The sequence below is a fragment of the Bubalus kerabau genome, chromosome 17, assembly GCF_029407905.1.
Source record: "Bubalus kerabau isolate K-KA32 ecotype Philippines breed swamp buffalo chromosome 17, PCC_UOA_SB_1v2, whole genome shotgun sequence".
Classification (NCBI taxonomy): Eukaryota; Metazoa; Chordata; class Mammalia; order Artiodactyla; family Bovidae; genus Bubalus; species Bubalus kerabau.
Window position 1 is genome coordinate 61,259,409 of NC_073640.1, and position 21,754 is coordinate 61,281,162.

The 21,754-nt window shown below is 40.0% G+C and overlaps 1 protein-coding gene across 6 annotated transcripts; it reads left to right on the forward strand.

Annotated features, from left to right (window-relative positions):
- Window positions 1-557: 557 nt before the first annotated feature.
- Window positions 558-18,926, forward strand: ZNF614 (zinc finger protein 614). 6 transcript variants are annotated; one of them, XM_055552950.1, is made up of 5 exons: window positions 559-993; window positions 11,207-11,425; window positions 14,069-14,211; window positions 14,711-14,806; window positions 15,148-18,926. In XM_055552950.1, exons 3-5 carry the CDS (start codon window positions 14,178-14,180, stop codon window positions 16,665-16,667), a joined length of 1,650 nt encoding a protein of 549 aa, XP_055408925.1. In that variant the 5' UTR covers window positions 559-993; window positions 11,207-11,425; window positions 14,069-14,177; the 3' UTR covers window positions 16,668-18,926. The 6 variants fall into 6 exon arrangements, with proteins under 6 accessions (XP_055408924.1, XP_055408925.1, XP_055408922.1 ...); XM_055552947.1 differs by having other exon boundaries at window positions 14,085-14,211; XM_055552948.1 differs by having other exon boundaries at window positions 559-898; window positions 14,085-14,211.
- Window positions 18,927-21,754: the final 2,828 nt, after the last annotated feature.

Here is a 21,754-nt window from a genome sequence, read left to right on the forward strand (position 1 = left end):
AACGTAGTTCACACATTTCCACCTCATCCCCTAACCCACTAGATGTCGCTATGTGTCCATCCCACGCGAATCTTAGCTTTTTTTTTTTTTTTTTTTTTTTAATCGAGATGTACCTTTAGCTATTCCCCCTGGTTTAGCCGGTGGCAAAGAGGCGGACACAACTGAGCAACTGAACTAGAGGTAAACAATCTGCTTAAAATGCAGATGCCCAAAGTTCGATCCCTGGGTCCGGACGGTCCCCCGCAGAAAGGCATGGGAAGCCACTCCTGTGTTCTTGCTTGGAGAATCCCATGGACAAAAGAACCTGGCGGGCTACAGCCCATGGGATCTTAAAGAGTCGGACATGACTGAAGTGACTTTGCATGCACACCTCTACAAAAGCTGTTAATTCTTCTAAACTACATAAGCCTTTACCCACCCCACATTTAACTGCTCTCTCCACAAACCTAAGATTATAAGTGACCACTACTTTTGTCAACTCAGTGGCCGCTGCCTCTCCAGAGAGGTCTCGACTTCTATCTTTAATCTTCCCAAGTCACCGGGCGCCTGAGCCCTTTCCGTCTACGGACACCTGCCTTCTAAGATGGCCGCGCCCGTCGGGCTCCAGCTTTAAAGTTTTCTTTTTTCCTCAGCCGGCTGAACTCGCCACGTTAGCCTTGGGACGACATTGACCTCTGAAATCTTAACTCAGTTAGTACAGAATGGTTGGTTATTCCTTGCAACCAGGAGGTAAAAGCATTTAGGGTGCCAGGAATGATTTCAATTTCTTCCCACGGCCTGTCTCGTCAAAAACGCCGAGGTGGGTGGGGCCATGTTACGTCATAAAGTGGAGTCTGCTGACGGAATCCGGAAATCCGGCAGCGCTCCAAGGTCGTCGGCTGATAACCTGAACCAGCAGGTAGGCGTCCCCAGGGACCGTGAAAGGCCTCGGTAGAGAAAGCGGGCTCCAGCATTCTGTTGCTGCCAGCGGTGTCTGGACGGGTTTGGGATCAGGTGAGTCGGGTTCTGGGCTTGTATTCACGGCCTGTGGGGTCTGTGAAACCGGAGCATGTGTGAAGGACCGTAATTGGGATTTTATTTAGATTCGGCCTCTGAGACTTCTGGGAGTTAATGATGAGGCCTTTGGCAATCTGTGATTAAGAGTCTGAAGAAATCATTGATTGAAGGTCCGACTCAGTCAGGATTTGGATCGCTCTGCTTGTGGGGCTCCGTGATTGCGAACTGTGATGAAAGTTTGTATCGGTGAACGCGCTGTCTCGTCCTGGTTAACCTGCGACTCTGTTAGAGACACCTGGGTTAGGGGCTGTCTCTTGGTTTCTTGGTCATGTTTGGAGTTTAATCTGGCATTTAGATGGCCTGGTGGGGGGCTTTCAGTATTTGAGGAGGCCCAGGGTCCCTGGAGAATCCGTAGGCTCAGGGTCAAATGCCGTAAACAGACTTGAAGACTGCATTTCCCCAGTTAATCCGAGTACAATTCTCTCCTTGTAGTCTGTCCTCAAGGACCCTACTAAAAACTTCGGCTCCCCGCATCACCACTGTTCTCACCGTCCTCACAAATTTCAGTGTGGTTGATGTAGTTATAAATTTACTGTTTTTAATGTAATCTAATATAGTTTCCATTCCTCTTGTCTCTAGGTTTATTATACTTTTGGATATTTCCGCTTAGGGTCATTCTTACTCAAGTAAAAGCTTCTCCCTTACCCTGTATTCTGTTCTGCAGTGCGAATTTTTTTAATAGGCGGTTTTATATCAAAGGAGATTTTTTAAAACATTTTGGATTATCTGTGTAAGCATGATAGGTGACTGTATCACTTAATTTATCTGTTCCCAACATATTTGCATCTGAGATATTTATACTTTTTAAAAATAGTTCCAGTAGTATCAACTCAGGTTGGTGAACCACTGGCACGGTGTCTGGAATCAAATGTATTCGTTAATGGAGGTAGTGTTGACATACAGTATTCAAAAGTATTCGATTATAATTTCATTAATCCATTTTGACTTTCTGATTACTTTCTGATTCTACCACTTCACTTAAAAATTTATGGCGCCTTTTTTTTCTCTCCCCGAGATTTCTGGCTACTTTTATTTCTTGGTGAACTCTTTTCTTTGACCTTTTTTGGAAATTTCAGTTGATGGGTTCGTTCTTTGGATGGTTTGGTTTTTTCTACTGTAGAAAAGGAAGTCTTTTTTTTTTTTTTTATTGTAGTTTTATTTGCTGAAAAGTCACTATGTACAAATATACACTTCAGTACTTTGAATTTCTAGAGTTACACAGTTCAATTTTAAAACATTTCTTATCCCAGAAATCTTCCTTGATCCTCTGTGCACTCAAATTTCCACTCCCATATACTCATGAAAGTATCAACACCATGAAGACAGTGAACATACCTGTCATCTTGAGAAGTTTCATTGTGTTCCTTTTAATCTCTGCCTGTCATATTCCGCACACCTCCCCAAGCAACCACCGATCTATTCAACCACCAATCTATTCTACATTACAATACGTTACTTTATATTTTTTAAAACGTTTATGTAAATTGAATGATCAGATCAGTCGCTCAGTCGTGTCCGACTCTTTGCCACCCCATGAATCGCAGCATGCCAGGCCTCCCTGTCCATCACCAACTCCTGGAGTTCACTCAGACTCACGTCCATCGAGTCAGTGATGCCATCCAACCATCTCATCCTCGGTCGTCTCCTTCTCCTCTTGCCCCCAATCCCTCCCAGCATCAGAGTCTTCTCCAATGAGTCAACTCTTCGCATCAGGTGGCCAAAGTACTGGAGCTCCAGCATCATTCCTTCCAAAGAAATCCCAGGGCTGATCTCCTTTAGAATGGACTGGCTGGATCTCCTTGCAGTCCAAGGGACTCTCAAGAGTCTTCTCCAACACCACAGTTCAAAAGCATCAATTCTTCGGCGCTCAGCCTTCTTCACAGTCCAACTCTCACATCCATACACAACCACAGGAAAAACCATAGCCTTGACTAGACGAACCTTTGTTGGCAAAGTAATGTCTCTGCTTTTGAATATGCTGTCTAGGTTGGTCATAACTTTCCTTCCAAGGAGTAAGCGTCTTTTAATTTCATGGCTGCAGTCACCATCTGTAGTGATTTTGGAGCCCAAAAAAATAAAGTCTGACACTGTTTCCACTGTTTCCCCATCTATTTCCCATGAAGTGGTGGGACCAGATGCCATGATCTTCATTTTCTGAATGTTGAGCCTTAAGCCAACCTTTTCACTCTCCACTTTCACTTTCATCAAGAGGCTTTTTAGTTCCTCTTCACTTTCTGCCATAAAGGTGGTGTCATCTGCATATCTGAGGTTATTGATATTTCTCCTGGCAGTCTTGATTCCAGCTTGTGTTTCTAACAGTCCAGTGTTTCTCATGATGTACTCTGCATATAAGTTAAATAAACAGGGTGACAATATACAGCCTTGACAAACTCCTTTTCCTATTTGGAACCAGTCTGTTGTTCCATGTCCAGTTCTAACTGTTGCTTCCTGACCTGCATACAAATTTCTCAAGAGGCAGATCAGGTGGTCTGGTATTCCCATCTCTTTCAGAATTTTCCACAGTTTATTGTGACCCACACAGTCAAAAGCTTTGGCATAGTCACTAAAGCAGAAAGAGATGTTTTTCTGGAACTCTCTTGCTTTTTCCATGATTACTGTAGCTTGATATAAATTCTTGAAGTCAGGTAGTGTCAACCCACCAACTTTGTTCTTTTTCACAGGTTTTTTTTTTTTTCCTGTTCTAGACCTTTTACACTGCTATTTGTATTTAAAGATCAGGCTGTCAGTTTCTACAGAAAAACTTTTGAAATTATGACCAGATAGAATTGTATTTTTTAAAACTAAATGGCCTCATATAATGAATTGGGAAATATTCTCTTCAATTCTATTCATGAATGATCTATTGAATGTATATAATTCATTTCATACATGAAATCAGTTATTGGAATTATTTTCCGTTTGAGACCATGGTGAATAATGTTGCTACATACATTCAGGTACAAGTTGGAAATGTTTTCATTTCTGTTAGATTCCTCTGAGTGGAATGACTGGTTCCTAAGTATGTGTTTTACAGAGTTTCAAAAGTGCCTATACCAGTTTACCATGATTGTATGAGAGTTCTAATTTCTCCTCATTCTCATCAGTATTTACAATTGTTAGTCTTTTTCTTATCTTTCTAGTTGGCATGTAGTAGAATTTTACCATCATCTTAGTTTCCCTAGTGACAAATAATGTTGATCATCTTTTCATGTGTTTATAGACATTCATAGGTCTTCTTTAGTGTAATATCCAAGTCTTTTCCCTTTTTTTTGCATCCAAGAAAATGATTTAATTTTTCCATTTGGCCAAGTCTTCTTTTGTGTCCTTCATTAGTATGTAGTCTAAAGTTTTGTTCCTATTTTTCCACATTTATTACTTAGTATTGGTTAGTGTTAGATGTTTTTAAATGGCATCATTATCTACTTTCCACTCTTAATGATTCAGGTCATATACATAACAACATCTACTAATGATTTCTGCATATTAAGTTTTCAATTCCAATGCCTTACCAAATTATAAAATCACTGCAGATGGTGACTGCAGCCATGAAATTAAAAGACGCTTACCCCTTGGAAGGAAAGTTATGACCAACCTAGATAGCATATTCAAAAGCAGAGACATTACTTTGCCAACAAAGGTCCGTCTAGTCAAGGCTATGGTTTTTCCAGTAGTCATGTATGGATGTGCTAGTTGGACTGTGAAGAAGGCTGAGCGCCGAAGAATTGATGCTTTTGAACTGTGGTGTTGGAGAAGACTCTTGAGAGTCCCTTGGACTGCAAGGAGATCCAGCCAGTCCATTCTAAAGGAGATCAGCCCTGGGAGTTCTTGGAAGGAATGATGCTAAAGCTGAAACTCCAGTACTTTTACTTTGGCCACCTGATGCGAAGAGTTGACTCATTGGAAAAGATCTGATGCTGGGAGGGATTGGGGGCAGGAGGAGAAGGGGACGACAGAGGATGAGATGGCTGGATGGCATCACTGACTCGATGGACGTGAGTCTGAGTGAACTCTGGGAGTTGGTGATGGACAGGGAGGCCTGGCGTCCTGCAATTCATGGGGTCGCAAAGTCAGACACGACTGAGTGACTGAACTGAACTGATAGTAGTTCCTCAGTTGATTTTCTTAGGTTTTCCATATATACAATTATATCGTCTACCAATAGCAATACTTATTATACCCCAATTATTTCTCTTTTATCTAACATAGTCTATGGGTCCCAGAATATCAATCCCATAAATTCAGAGACTTTTGTTACTTTGTTATCTGCTTTGTTACAAAGAAGGAAATGAAATAGTGCTTGTCACAGAGTATATGCCCACTAAATATTTGAATTAAATGAACTGCATAGTCTAGCAACTCCAGTATAATGCTCAGTAACAGTACTGACAGTGGGCACCTGGTTTTGTTCCTGACTTCAGTGGGAATGTCTGATTCAAATGTATTATTATTTCATGTTAAGTATCTGCCTCTTCCTATTCTTTTGAGCATTTTTATCTGAAATGCTTTTTTAAAAAAATTATTTATTTTAATTGGAGGCTAATTACAATGTTGTGGTGGGTTTTGCCATACATTGATAGGAATCAGCCATGGGTGTACATGTGTCCCCCATCCTGAACCCACCTCGCTCCGCATCCCATGTCTGGGTTGTCCCAGTGCACCGGCCCTGAGCGCCCTGTTTTGTGCATCAAACTTGGACTGGTGATCTATTTCACATAGGGTAATATACATGTTTCAATGCTGTTCTCTCAAGTATCCCACCCTCGCCTTCTCCCACAGAGTCCAAAAGTCTGTTCTTTATATCTGTATCTCTTTTGCTGTTTAGCATATAGGGTCGTCATTACCATCTTTCTAAATTTCATATATATGTGTTAATATACTGTATTGGTGTTTTTCTTTCTGACTGACTTTGCTCTGTATAATAGGCTCCAGTTTCATCCACCTCATTAGAACTGATTCAAATGCATTTTTTTAATAGCTGAGTAATATTCCATTATGTATTTGTATGTACCACAGCTTTCTTATCCATTCACCTGCTGATGGACATCTAGGTTGCTTCCATGTCCTGTCTATTGTAAACAGTGCTGCGATGAACATTGGGGTACACGTGTCTCTTTCAATTCTGATTTCCTCGGTGTGTATGCCCAGCAGTGGGATTGCTGGGTCATAAGGCAGTTCTATTTCCAGTTTTTTAAGGAATCTGCACACTGTTCTCCATAGTGGCTGTACTAGTTTGCATTCCCACCAATAGTGTAAGAGGGTTCCCTTTTCTCCACACCCTCTCCGGCATTTATTGTTTGTAGACTTTTTGATAGCAGCCATTCTGACTGGTGTGAGATGGAACTTCACTGTGGTTTTGATTTGCATTTCTCTGGTAATGAGTGATGTTGAGCATATTTTCAAGTGTTTGTTAGCCATCTGTATGTCTTCTTTGGAGAAATGTCTGTTTAGTTCTTTGATCTGTTTTTTGATTGGGTCATTTATTTTTCTAGTATTGAGCTGCATGAGCTGTTCGTATATTTTTGAGATTAATTCTTTGTCAGTTGCTTCATTTGCTATTTTTTCTCCCATTCTGAAGGCTGTCTTTTCACTTTGTTTATAGTTTCCTTAGTTGTGTAGTTTCCTTCTTTCAAGGAAACTATCCAGGTCTTTCCCCTTTTCTAAAAATGGGTTGTTTGGTTAACAAACTGAGTTTTTTGAGTTGTTTGGATATTGTGCATAGAAGTCCTTTATCAGATACATGGTTTGCAAATTTTCTTTCTCAACTTGTAGCTTACCTTTTCCTTTAGCTTTATAGTGTCTTTTGATGTGCAAAAGGTAATACAAGTCCAGTTTATCAGTTGTCTTCTTTTATGGTTTGCTGATACGGTGTTGTGTAAGACTTCTCTGCCTAACCCAAGGTCATGAGAAATTCCTCATGTGTTTTCTGAAAACTGTGTGTATATAGATATAAATAGATAAGGATATGACTTTATTTTTTAAGAGCAGTTTTAGATTCACAGTAACATTGAGTGGGAAGTTCAGTAGGGATACTGAGAGAGTCAATTCCTAGACAGGTTGATAAGAAGTCCAGGGTTCCCCCTCCCACAAACATCCACTGACCCTGAGGAGGAGATAGAGGTCTGGGGCTCTCAAGAAGTAAAGGACAAACTTTTTTTTTTCTACATTGCTTTGTCTTAGTCGATATATAACAATGTATCTTGAGGGCATGTTTCTCCTTAAAAGAATCTTCTGACTAATCTTGTTATCTTAAGATGTTGTGGGAGTAGGTCTGATGAGATCTTTCTATTCTAATTTTGTTAATGTAAGATGTATGTTGTGGGAGTGGGTCTGCTAAAAGTATATAAGGCCTTAATAAGACTAGCTAGGGGGCACTCTGCATCCCCCTTCGGGTGTCTGTGTCTCTCCCTTTTCAGACTTGAATAAAACTGCTACACAAAACTCTTGAGTGATCAAGCCTGGTCCCTGATCCTGAAGCTAAATCTTCTTCAGAGATCATGAATCTGACACCATTCACCGTAAGCTATGAATACCATACCTCTGTGCCCCAACATATGCAGCCTTCCCCACTGTCAGCATCCTGCCCCAGAGTGGTGAATTTGTTACAGTCAGTTTACGTACTGACTCATTATCACTCAAAATAAATAACTCGCATTAGGGTTCACTCTTGGTGTTATATGTTGTTTGTGTCTTGGCAAATGTAAAATGACACGTGTCCACCCTTTAGTGTTATACAGAATAGTTGTAGTGCTCTAAAAAAGTCCTCTGGATTCTGCTTGTTCATCCTACCTTCCCTCCGACTCTTGACAACTACTGATCTTTTTACTGTCTCCTTAGCTTTGCCTTTTCCAGAATGTCACTTACAGTAGTTGGAATTGTATAGTGAATAGCCTTTTTACATTGGCTTCTTTCACTTAATAATAGATATTTTAGGCTCCTCCTTGTTTTTTCATGGTTTGATAGCTGATTTCTTCTTAGTGCTGAATAATGTTCACTCATTGGATGGATAAGTCTGCGATATATACCTATGATCAGGTTTCTGTCCAGACATAAATTTTCAGAGTATATATATATATAGTTTTGTAAGAAACTGCCAAACTGTCTACCAGAGTGGCTGTAACATTTTGCCTTCCCATAAGCAATAAGTCTGTTGCTTCATGTACTCTTCAGCATTTGGTGTAGTCATTATTTTGAATTTTGGTTATTCCAATAGGTAGGTAATGGTATCTCATTGTTCTTTAATTTGTTATTTCCTAATTACATATGATGTAGTTTCCCAATTACACATATTTTCATTTGCTTATTTGCTATCTATGTATCTTCTTTGGTAAGGTGTCAGTTCAGGTCTTTTGCCTATATTTGTGTTTCCTTATTGTTGAGTTTTTAAGAGTTCTTTGTATATTTTGGATAGCAGTCCTTTATCAGATATGTCTCTTGCAAATGTTTTCTCCAAGCCTGTGGCTTATTTCTCAATTTCTGGAAGTACTTTGTATTTTTAGCTATTACATTTAAATTTATTGTCTATTATTTAACTGGAGTTGGATATTCAGTTGTTTCAGTATATTTGTTGGAAAGACCATCTTTTCCCTCATTGCTCTAATCTTGCACCTTCGTTGAAGATCATCTGACTGTGTTGTTGTTATCGTTCAGAGGCTAAGAAGTGTCCAACTCTTTGCAACCCCATGGGCTATAGCCCACCAGATTCCTCTGTCCTCCAGTATCTCCTGGAGTTTGCTCACATTCATGTCCATTGAGTTGGTGATGCTGTCTAAACATCTTATCCTCTGTCACCCCCTACTCTTTTTGCCTTCAATCTTTCCCAGCATCAGGGTCTTTTCCAATGAGTCAGCTCTTCACATCAGGTGGCAAAAGTATTGGAGCTTCAGCAACAGTCCTTCCAATAAATATTCAGGGTCGATTTCCTTTAGGATTGACTGATTTGATCTCCTTGCTGTCCAAGGGACAAAACAGTCTTTCCCAGCATCACAATTCATAAGTATCAGTTCTTTGGCACTCAGCATTCTTTAATTTATATAGTCCAACTCTCGCATCATTTCCTGGCTGCAATCAGCACCTGCAGTGATTTTGGAGCCCAAGAAAAGAAAATCTGTCACCACTTCCACTTTTCTCCCTTCTATTTGTACTAAAGCGATGGGAGTGGGTGCCATGATCTTTTTTTTTTAAATTTTGAGTTTCAAGCCAGCTTTTTCACTCTTCTCTTTCACCCTCATCAAGAGGCTTTTTAGTTCCTCTTCCCTTTCTGCCATTAGAGTGATATCTGCATATCTGAGGTTGTTGATATTTCTCTTAGTAATCTTGATTCCAGCTTGTGGTTCATCCAGCCTGGCATTCATTCAGTTCAGTCGCTCAGTCGTGTCCAACTCTGCAACCCCATGAATTGCGGCACGCCAGGCCTCCCTGTCCATCATCAACTCCCAGAGTCTACCCAAACCCACGCCCATCGAGTCGGTGATGCCATCCAACCATCTCATCCTCTGTTGCCTCCTTCTCTTCCTGCCCTCGATCTTTCCCAGCATCAGGGTCTTTTCCAGTGAGTCAGCTCTTTGCATCAGGTGGCCAAAGTATTGGAGTTTCAGCTTCAACATCCGTCCTTCCAGTGAACACCCAGGAATGATCTCCTTTAGGATGGACTGTTGGATCTCCTTGCAGTCCAAGGGACTCTCAAGAGTCTTCTCCAACACCACAGTTCAAAAGCATCAATTCTGCTCTCAGCTTTCTTTATAGTCCAACTCACATCCATACATGACCACTGGAAAAACCATAGCCTTGATTAGACGGACCTTTGTTGACAAAGTAATGTCTCTGCTTTTGAATATGCTGTCTAGGTTGGTCATAATTTTCCTTCCAAGGAATAAGCGTCTTTTAATTTCATGGCTGCAGTCACCATCTGCAGTGATTTTGGAGCCCAGAAAAATAAACTCAGCCATTGTTTCCACTGTTTCCCTATCTATTTGCCATGAAGTGATGGCACTGGATGCCATGATCTTAGTTTTCTGAATGTTGAGCTTTAAGCCAACTTTTTCACTCTCGTCTTTCACTTTCATCAAGAGGCTCTTTGGTTCTTCTTCACTTTCTACCATAAGGTTGGTGTCATCTGCATATCTGAGGTGACTGATATTTCTCCCGGCAATCTTGATTCTAGCTTGTGCTTCCTCCAGCCCAGCATTTCTCATGATGTACGCTGCATATAAGTTAAATAGCAGGGTGACAATATACAGCCTTGACTTACTCCTTTCCTGATTTGGAACCAGTCTGTTGCTCCATGTCCAGTTCTAACTGTTGCTTCCAGACCTGCATGCAGGTTTCTCAAGAGGCAGGTCAGGTGGTCTGGTATTCCCATCTCTTTCAGAATTTTCCACAGTTTATTGAGATCCACACCTTCAGAGGCTTTGGCATAGTCAATAAAGCAGAAATAGATGTTTTTCTGGAATTATTACCATGGCTTTAAAGTAAACATTGAACTAGATTAGTATAAGCATTCACCATAATTAGCATAGCATATTCTAATTCACACCATAAGCATTCACCACATGATTTGCATAGACTGTATGGCCCTAGCCTCTCAGGTAAACAAAGCCATTCTTAATCAGGCCTGACATTCTGAGGGCTTAGAGGTTTCCTCCCAGGAACTAAGGGCAAAGCTCAACCTCTGTTGGGCAAGGTTAATCCTTTTAATACACAAAGAGAAGTAAGACAACCTTAAAGATCAACTTCATGGTATCCTCTTGAAACTGAGGTGTGTGTACCCACTGAGCATATAAAAATTTTTGGAGTGGTGCAAGGGTACACATGCATTTTACAGATGGAGTGTCCAGATTCTTGGAACCTTCCGTGTGTGCTCTTCCATAAACTTGATCTGCCCTGAGCTTTCATCAGGCTCTGAGGCATCATGCTCTGCCTATGCTTTCCCTCTTCCCCTTTAATATTCATGCCACTTCCTCTTTACATAAGAAAGCCACACCTTTCACCCATTCATAACCTTGTCTTATTGTCTCAGAGTATGAAAGCCTCTAGGGTAGCAAATAAAGGAACAGCTGGAAATACTGAGGTCCCTTTAAGGATAAGTGCATATCCACAGTGACAGTGTTTGGGCCAAGAGGAAATATACACTCAAAGTCAGTTTGCTTTTCAGCCCACAGGTCCAGGCTGTTCAGGAGAAAGAGTGATCAAGTCAAGGAATGAGGGAAGAAAGAGGAGGTTCTTGGAGTTGGATATCATCGTTCCAGGGGACATCTTTAAGTGAATGCCAAGATTTCTGTCTTTAAGAATGACACAGTAAATGCAGAAGAGACAGAAGTCAGAATCCATGTTACTTACTATTTCCTGAGCGCAGAAGATGATCAAGGCCCAGGTGATTTTTTGTTATATCTTTCCTTTATTGTCTAATAGATTTGTGGTAAGCTTAAAAAAATAACAGCTCAACTAAACAAAGTATAAATTGGGGATGACTGGGTTCCGGGGAGAAATTAACTTGGACTCTGAATTCAGAATCAGGACAGAGTGAATCAGGAATATATTGTTCATAGGGATCACATCAGATAACTAGTATTAGAAGAGAATGTGTGACTGTGGTGGAGCCTGTGGGTTGCATCAGCTGTCACTTTGCATTATCTTAGCAGACATCACAACCAGAAAAACATGAAAAGCTCCATGATATGTGTTGACTATGAGGAGAGAGCAGATCAGCTCTCTGGGGGATTCAGTGGTTTCTGTCACTTAAGTATATGGAGTGATACTCCTAACAACATTGCTGACTCTGAGGGGCTCCCCACTGGCCTGATACCAATCATGCATGTAAAAGAAGGATGAATGCAGTTTACTGAAGAGCATTACCTATATAGGTATATAAAATTCCGTGAGTTTCATAATCATACTCAAGAAAGCGAGTTGTAAGGTAAGTACTACGGATGTAATGAACAACCTGATGGCTATAGCTAACACTGCTGTATGATGTACAGGAAAGTGATTAAGAGCAAAGCCTGAGTTCTCATCACAGGGAGAAAAGCTTTTTCCTTTTCTTTTTGTTGTATCTACGCGAGAAGATAGATGTTGACTGAACCTGTTGTGGTAGTGATTTCACAATATATGTAAATCATATCATCATGCTTTACATCTTCAATTTATATGGTGATATATGTCAGTTATTTCTCAATAAAATAGTCATTTGGAGTTTGATAGAAGTGAAATATTTAACCTTTGAAATGAGAAAATAACATAATCAACCTATGTTTTGGTGAACAGTGGTGGAGATTCACTCTGAGTTTGAGAAATAGATTCAGTGTGAAATATGCAAGCTTCACTGATAATAGCTCAGTACTCCTTGACCATGATCCAAGGCTCAGCTGGGGATGGATACACTTTGAGTTCACTTACATAGTTATTTGCAGAATTCATTTCCAGAAATCAAATGAGATCCTTAGATTCTATCTGTCTGCTCATGTAAGACCACTATGAGTTCCTTATCACATGGGCCTCCCAACGTGCCATCTTGTTTCATCAAAGTCGTCAACAGACAGATTCTGTTAGCAAGATGGAAATCATATATGTAGCCTAATTAAAAATGCATGTCTTGATTTTCCTGGTGGTTCAGAGGTTAAGACTACACACTTCCATTGTAGGGGGGCATGGGTTCAAGCCCTGGTCAGGGAACTAAATCCCACATACCATGCAGACCAAAAAAATATATATATTAAAATTGGTATCACAGCATTTTTGCTGTATTTTGTTTTTTAGAAGCAATTCAGCCCATGCTCAAGGGAAGGGTACCTCGTGGGGGCATAAGTACCTAGTGTGTAGTAAGGAATTTGACTAACTTTTGTCCCTAATTTCTGGGAGGTAATCTCTAAAGCCTTGGAATTACCCGTGTGTTAGGAGTGTCTTGTTTTTCATCCCAGACCACTGCAACCACTGTTTATAGTTTATGTATGAGGTGACTCATGTGGGCCCTAGAGGATTTGTGCTAATAAGACAATTCAAGGTGAGGGCTGTCCATGCCCCAAAGACCAGCTGTGTGAATAGAGGATTGTGGGGTTCAGCCATGTGGTCAGTGATTCAGTAAATCATACATATATAAGGGAGCCTCAATAAAAATTCTGGACACTGGACTTTAGGTGAGCTTTCTTGGTTAGCAGTACTCCTGAGTACTGTCATACAGTGTGGCTGGAAGGAGAGAATGCTGCCCAGGACTCTATGGAGTCCTGTGTTTCAGTACCAGGTGGCTTCATGTCTGACTTTTTTGGCACAAAAACCAGAACTTTGAAGATAATATTCCATGTTTTTTGAGTTCTGTTGTAGGTCATCTATCTTTTGTGTCTGGTTGCTTTTATAGTTCCCTTTTGTATTTTGTGTATTATAGCTTTAGTCTGATGTCCCTACCTAGAGATTTCCTGCTTGGAATTTGTTGGGATTCCTGAGCCTGGGGTTTGGAGAGTTTAATCAGTTTTGAAAAGTTTCACCTTTAGATGTTGAGATACTGCTTCATTACTATATTTTTTGTTTTTGTTTTCAAATCTTCCTAATCAACTTATTTTTTTTTCTTTGCTGCAGATGTATCTTGTATAGTTTCTGCTATTTTTTACATGTATTAAAACCCACTCAAGTGTTCTTGCCTGGAGAATCCCCAGGACGGCAGAGCCTGGTGGGCTGCTGTCTATGGGGTCGCACAGAGTTGGACACGACTGAAGCGACTTAGCAGCAGCAGCAGCAGCACATGTATTAAAAACATTATCTTGTAAATTTCAGATGTGGAGTCTGTTCAGAGTTAATTCTTATATTGACTGTGAAGTTTCATGGTAATGTAGGACTGTTTTATTTGTCCTGATGTCATTTGGATATTATGCAAATAGGTAGGCGCTAAAATGTATACATAGATAGGATTTTGCTTTTAACTGAAATGTATTTGAGAAAAGTATATTGACACAGGAGGTTTGGTGAAAATCAGAATAACTTCTCTCATGTTTCTTCCATATTGATGAAAGGAATTCACATCATACAGGACTTTATTATTACAGGAATTGCTGACACTGGAAGATGTGGCTGTGGAGTTCAACTGGGAGGAGTGGCAGCTCCTGGATTCTGCTCAGAGAGACCTATACTGGGATGTGATGTTGGAGAACTATAACAATTTGGTGTCACTGGGTAAGGATGACTCCCAGTGTCTTTTATGAGGTGTCGAGTCACTGGACTTTTCTCCATCACCTGATGAAAGCTTTGCAGTCCCTGTGGTCTTCCAAAGAGTTAGATTTTTTGTTCCCTGTCTGGCTCCAAAGAGGTGTAATCTCCTGTACCCTGAAAGAGAACATTTGCTTTGCATACAAGAAATTTTGTTTCTAAAATGCAGTATTTGGCAAAGGTGGAGGTAAGTGGGGAGGGCGGAGAGGGAGGCTTAAGAGAAAGGGGGTATATATGTATCCACATAGGTGATTTCACGTTGTACAGCAGAAACTAACACAACATTGTAAAGCAATTATACTCCAATTAAAAAAGTAGAATCCAATAAAATGTGATATGCTTAATAGGAATCCAGTAAAGTTAAAAATTCAGTAAATGTTTAATAAATAAAATGCAGTATTTTCCCATCTTGACATATCATAACCCAGTTCTTGCATCTAAGTCTTTTATCATTTCTCGTGATCAGGATATCAAGGTACCAAACCAGATATGCTTTCCAAGTTGGAACATGGAAGAGAACCATGCATAATAGAAAATGAAATGCGGAATAGAATTTGTCCAGGTGAGTGAGTTAGAATCAGCAAGGGGAGTGACCAAGGAAGTCATATTCCAGTTTCTTCTAGAGAAGGAGTTGCAGCTGTGAGGGTGACTAATGCACCCCCTCAACAGCTGTTCCCCATATTCATCTATCCAAATGAGAACTCTTTCTGGGTATTTAGCTTTAAATATATTCCTTGTCTCTTTTTGGATCTGATATTCATTCACTTCCTCATATATCTTTATAGTTTTATACTGGGATTACATGGTAGATAATAAAGAGCACCCCCACACACCATGGCATTTTTTAAGCCTTTCATCCCATACCAGTCTCATGAAATAATTTATCATTTCCTTTTTTCTTAGGAACCGGGAAAGGTGACAGTTATTTGCCAGAGCACTCTGGAAACCAAAGATTTCTGAAGAGCATGCAACAGTGCAGTGAACAGAATGCATTTAGAAAGAGTGTTCATCTGAGCAAAACACATTTCACCCTAATTCAAGATCGTATATTTAACTTACATAGAAAAGCTTTGGAATCAAGCTTAAGTTTAATTAACCAGAAGAGCAGCTATGGAATAAAGAACCCTTTGAAGTTTAATGGAGATGAGAAATCCTTTCTACATAGTGATTGTGGACAGTTGTATTCTGGAATTATATTTCCTGAAAGTACAGAACACATTAGCGCTCAATTCCAGTTCCTTAAGCATCAGAGGACTCACAAAATAGAGAAATCTCTAGCCTGTGTTGAAAGTGAGAAGCCATGCAGCAGGAAATCCCAGCTTATTTCTCATGAGAGTGTTCATCCTGGAGAGAAACCCAGTGGGGGTGATCCATGTGAGAAATCCTCCAAAAATATCACATTAACTAAACATCAGAAAACTCAAACACAAGTCACACCCCACTTAACCAGTGAGCCCAGAAAAAGCTGTACTGTGAAGAGCAGCTCCCCTGTACATCACCAAACCTGCACAGGAGAGAAAGCCTATGTATGCAGTGAGTGTGGAAAAGGCTTTACCATGAAGCGCTATCTGATTGCACATCAGCAAACTCATAGTGGAGAGAAACCTTACGTATGTGGTGAATGTGGAAAAGGCTTCTCCGGGAAGAGTAATCTCACTGTGCATCAGCGCACCCACACGGGGGAGAAACCCTATGTATGCAGTGAGTGTGGGAAAGGCTTCACCATGAAGCGCTATCTTGCTGTACACCAGCGAACTCATACTGGAGAGAGGCCATATTTGTGCAGTGAATGTGGGAAAGATTTCGCTGTGAAGAGTAATCTCACAGTACACCTGCGATCTCACACAGGGGAGAAATCGTACATATGTGGTGAATGTGGGAAAGGCTTCACTGTGAAGAGTAATCTTATGGTACACCAGCGGACTCACACAGGAGAGAAATCTTACCGGTGTAACGAATGCGGGAAAGGCTTCACCACAAAGCTCACTCTCATTATACACCAACGAACTCACACAGGAGAGAAACCCTATGAGTGCAACGAGTGTGGTAAAGCCTTCAGTCAGAAGATATGCCTCATACAACATGAGAGGTGTCACACGGGAAAGACTCCCTTTGTATGTACTGAGTGTGGAAAATCCTATTCCCACAAGTATGGTCTCATTACCCATCAGAGAATTCACATAGGAGAGAAACCCTATGAGTGTGATGAATGTGGAAAAGCCTTCACCACAAAGTCAGTACTCAATGTCCATCAAAGGACTCACACAGGAGAGAGACCATATGGGTGCAGTGATTGTGAGAAAGCCTTCTCCCACTTGTCAAACCTTGTGAAACATCAGAAAATGCACATCAGAGAAATGGGTAGATCCAGTCAAGTTGGAAATGCCTTTAACAGAGAGTCCCAGATCATTATTTATGAGTGAACCAAAGCCCCATTAATGCAATGATTGGGGAAATGCCTTCTGTGACAGCTAAGACTTTAAACATCAGTGCTTCTAGCAGAGCAGAACGTAGTCATGGGATGACCTGTTGTTATCAGATGGGGGGCCATGAGGAGATGAAAGGGTTTGCCCAAGAGATAAACCCAGTGAATAGCGTGAATGCAATAGTGCCTTAATGATCCTACCTCACATTTTCTGTTGGTGAAAACATGTTGGAAAAGCCCTTGATACGTTCAGGGTGGAGATGCCTTGGGAAAAACTTTCTGGCTTCATTATGTCTGAAAAGTATATATTCCGTACACACTTGGACAAATTTTGTGAATGCAGAGACTAGAAAAGTCATCAGTGGGAAGATAGACTTTATTATCAGGGATTGTTGTTGATCATCAGTGAACTCATTGTAGAAATATGATTTAGAAAAGAAAAAAGAAATACGATGACCATGGGAATGTCTTTACCCAGAAAGAAGACCTCAGTGAGTATCAGAGGTCACACTGGAGAAATGTTTTTAAGAAGACAGTATATATGGCAAGATTTCAGTGAAGCATTCTGCTTCATCATTTGTCAGGGAATCCTATAGAAATTAAAACTTTTAGGAACATGCTAAAGGTAGAGTACCTTTAGTTAAATATCAGTGGGCTTACAAAGGAATGAGTTTTTATGAAAATAATAAATGTTTGAGTGCTTTTTATTACAAATGTAACCTCATCAGACATCAGATGATGCACCTGAGTCTTGTTTCTGGTTTCCTTGTGAATAATTCCATAATTTTGTGTGTGTGTGTGTGTGTGTGTGTTTTAATGTGGACCATCTCCCAACTCTAATTGAATTTGCTACAATATTACTTGGTTTTTTGCAAGGGATGTGAGATCTTAGCTCCCAAATCAGGTATCAAACCCACACCCCCTGCATTGGAAGGCAAAGTCTTAACCACTGAACCACCAGGGAAGTTCCAGTAATTCCATAGTTTTAAATAAAAGTTGTTTGCTTTTATCATTGTTACTGCAAGTGTTTTAAAAAGGAAATGGAATAGGTACACACATTTGCAGCTTGCTTAACTAAGTTTATAAATAAAACCAAATATTTTATAAAACCACCTTCAAAGTTGTTTTTATAAAATGGATAACTTGAGATCATTTTTAACTTATAAGAAAATGCAAAAGTAGTCCAGAAAATTCCCTTGTATCCTTTATATAACTTATCCCCATAAAAACATTTTACGTAACCATTAACTCTTAACCTTTGGAATTTAGATTTCACTAGATTTTTTACATGAATTTTTAAATAGTTTTTTTTGGAATTCTAAGCTGCTTTATTACATTTGTAGATTTTGTGTAACTGCTATCTCCAGAACGTAAAACTTTAATCAACACAGACACCCTCAAGCTACCTTTTTATGGTCACTCCTTCTATCCAAACCTACCTCTGGCAACTATGTGTCAGTTTTCCATCAATATAATTTTGTCACTTATGAAATTAATTTTTATAACTGGATTTTAAACATGTTTATACAAATTTATAGTTTTTTATTAAAAGGAGCATGTAATCTGTTTTTGTCCCTCAGGAAATTGCTCTTAAGACTTTTTTGAGTTGAATTGCTTTATTACTGAGTAGTATACATTATTGGATGTACCAGTTTATTTATCCATTCACTCTTCAGATAAGTTTGTATTGTTTCCTGGCTTCAACTTTTATAAAGAAAGGTGCTATAAATCTGCATCCAGGGTTTTGGATGGACATAAATTTTCATTCCTCTGTAATAAATATTCAGGTGTATGGTTATTGGGACATAAAGAAAGTTGTGTTTAGCTTTAAAAGAAACTACCAAACTCACTTCCAGAGTGACTTTACCATTTTACATTCTCACCAGCAGTGTATGATATCCACTTGTTCCACATTCTCTCTGGCATTTGGTATTTTAAGTGTATTTTAGTCATTCTGCTAGCAACACATGATTCAATTGTTCATCCTTACCAGCACTTGGTATTGTGATATGTTACATTACCTATTCTATTAGGTTTGTAGTCATATCTGATCTTGAGCTTGCATTCCCCTCATGGCTAATGATTTTCAATCCTGTTACTATTATTGGACTTATAACGATGTTTGTACCATTTGACAACCTTCACCATTTCTGCCCTCCCACCCCTCTTTCAGCTTCTGGCACACAATCTGTTCTTTATTATTTATAAGTTTGGGTTTTGGGGAGGAGGTTTTACAAATAAAAGAGATCATAGAATATTCAGCTTTCTTGGCTTGATTTATTTCACTTAGTATCCCTCATGGTTGCAAATGGCAAGATTTCCTTCTTTTTATGGTTGAATTTCTTTATCCATTCATCTGACAATGAACACTGAAGACTGTTTCCATGTCATGGCTGTTGTAAATAACACTGCCCTGAACACTAATTGTAACAACATATCTTTTCAAGTTAGAGTTCTTATTTTTTTCCAGATATATACCCAAATTGCTAAATCTTATGGTATTCCTATTTTTTATTTTTTGAGGAACCTGTGTGCTGTTTTCCTTAGTATCTGTACCAGTTACAAGCTTCTTCATTCTTTTTATGTCTATAGTGTTCATGAAGATCCATCCCATGATTTATTTAACCAATCACCTACTAATGTACACTCCTATTGGTTTTAGTTACCTTTGACTGCATTGCAAATCTACCTCCCTAAAAATATCTAAAGACAACAAACATTAATTATTAATTCTCTAGTACGTGGATTGAGAGTTAAATTGTCTAGTGTGGGCTGTCCTGACTGGTGGCTACATGATCTAGATGGCCTTTTTTCCACATATCTGGAAATATCCCTGGAATGGGTGGGGTGACTTTTCACATAGTATCTCATCCTGTGCCTAGCCTGGGCTCTATTACAATGTGTTAGGAGAGCTCCAAGAGAGTAGACCACGCTTCAGTGAGCAAGTCTTTCTTCCCTCTGCATCAAGCTTGCTATTGTCCCATGGGACATATTGATCAGTCATTATGCTGGGGCACTATCCAAAGGTATGAATGCAGAGATGCAAGAGTAAGTTTAGGTAATGATCACAAGATTTCTTACTTCCTTAAAACAGTCAAAATTGATGCCATAAATATCCTTGTGCATGTTTGTTCTCACAACAATAATTTCTGCTGAATTTCTGTTGATTGGTGCCTTTAGAAGAATGAAAGGTTTAAACTGAGCAATTGCAAGTTGTACTCCAAAAACATTTTATTAATTTTTACACTCTAGATTCAATCCTACCCCCCTGAAAAGCACACTGAACATGATACCTAAAATTTATTGGAGTGGTTTTTTTTTTGGTAGCATGGGGTCTTAGTTGTGGCACATGAGGTCTTTTAGTTGTAGCATGCCAACTCTTTAGTTGCATTATGTGGTATTGAGTTCCCTGTCCAGGGATTGAATCATGGGTACCTGCATTGGGAAAACAGAGTCTTAAACACTGGACCATCAGGTAAGTCCCTGGTAAGCATTTTTTGAACTAGAACTATGACAAACCTGATAACATCATCTCAATTCATTCAAGGCTGTGGATGTTGGACACCTCTGTTAATTACTATGCAAATGAGAAAAATGAGAGGCTAAGGAGAATCAGTTCAGTTCAGTCACTCAGTCGTGTTTGATTCTGTGACCCCGTGGACTGCAGCATCCCAGGCCTCCCTGTCCATCACCAACTCCCAGAATTTACTCAAACCCATGTCCATTGAGTTGATGATGCTATCCAACCATCTCATCCTCTGTCATCCTCTTCTCCTGCCTTCAATCTTTCTCAGCATCAGGGTCTTTTCAAATGAGTCAGCGCTTCGCATCAGGTGGTCAAAGTTCAGCAGTTTCAGTTTCAACATCAGTCTTTCCAATGAGGTTCCAGGACTGATTTCCTTTAGGATGGACTGGTTGGATCTCACAGGAGAGAAACCTTACATATTCAGTGAATGTGGAAAAGGCTTCACTGAGATGTCTCATTGCACGCCACTGACCTCATACATATGAGAAACCCTTTATATGCAGTGAATGTGGGCAAGGTTCGCCTTGAAGAACAGTCTTAGCACGCATCAGCAAACTCACAGAGAAGAGAAACTATATATGTGCAGTCAATGTGGGAAAGGCTTTTCAACGAAGCACTGCCTCATCATACATCAGCAAACTCATACAGGAGAAAAACTATGTGTGTGGTGTCTGTGGAAAAGGCTTCACTATGAAGGGTGATCTTGTACATCAGTGCACTCATACTACTGAGAAACCATTTACATGCAGTGATTGTGGGAAAGGCTTTACTGTGAAGAGCCAACTGATTGTACATGAGTGAACTCATACAGGGGAGAAATCCTACGTATGCAGTGAATGCAGAAAGGCTTCTCCAGCCAAGGCCCACCCCATCAGACATCAATGAACTCACACTGGAGAGGAACCCTATATATGCAGTGATTGTGGAAAAGGCTTCGTTCAGAAAGGCAGTCTCATTGTGCATGAATGAACTCACTGTAGAGAAACCCAATATATGCAGTAAATGTGTGGCAAAGGCTTATTCTCAAAAAGGAAACTTAGTGCACACCTGCGAACTCATACTGGAGAGAAACCATATATGTGTAATGAACGTGGCAAGGGCTTAGATTTCCCTGCTGGCTCAGGAAGTAAAGCGTCTGCCTACAACGCGGGAGACCCGGGTTCAATCCCTGGGTTGGCAAGATCTCCTGGAGAAGAAAATGGCAACCCACTCCAGTATTCTTGCCTGGAAAATCCCATGGACGGAGGAGCCTGGTAGGCTACAGTCCATGGGGTCACAAAGAGTCGGACACGACTGAACGACTTCATTTTCTGTAAGGAGTACTCTAGGTATATATCAGCAGATTTGCACTGGACAGAAACTATACAAATGCAGCGAGTGTGGTAAAGCATTTTGGAAGAAGACATGCCTGATAGAACATCAGAGATTTTACTCAGGAAATGCTTCTTTGCATGTACTGAATGTGGAAAATTCTCTTTACACAAAAATGATCTCATCACCTGTTAGAGAATTCACGTGGGAAAGAGGCCATATGAATTCTGTGAATGTGGGAAAGTCTT

Coding starts and splice junctions, on each gene's coding strand:
- ZNF614 (XM_055552947.1), top strand. Junction 14,212..14,710: donor TAACAATTTGGTGTCACTGG/GTAAGGATGACT, acceptor TCTCGTGATCAG/GATATCAAGGTACCAAACCA. Junction 14,807..15,147: donor GCGGAATAGAATTTGTCCAG/GTGAGTGAGTTA, acceptor CTTTTTTCTTAG/GAACCGGGAAAGGTGACAGT.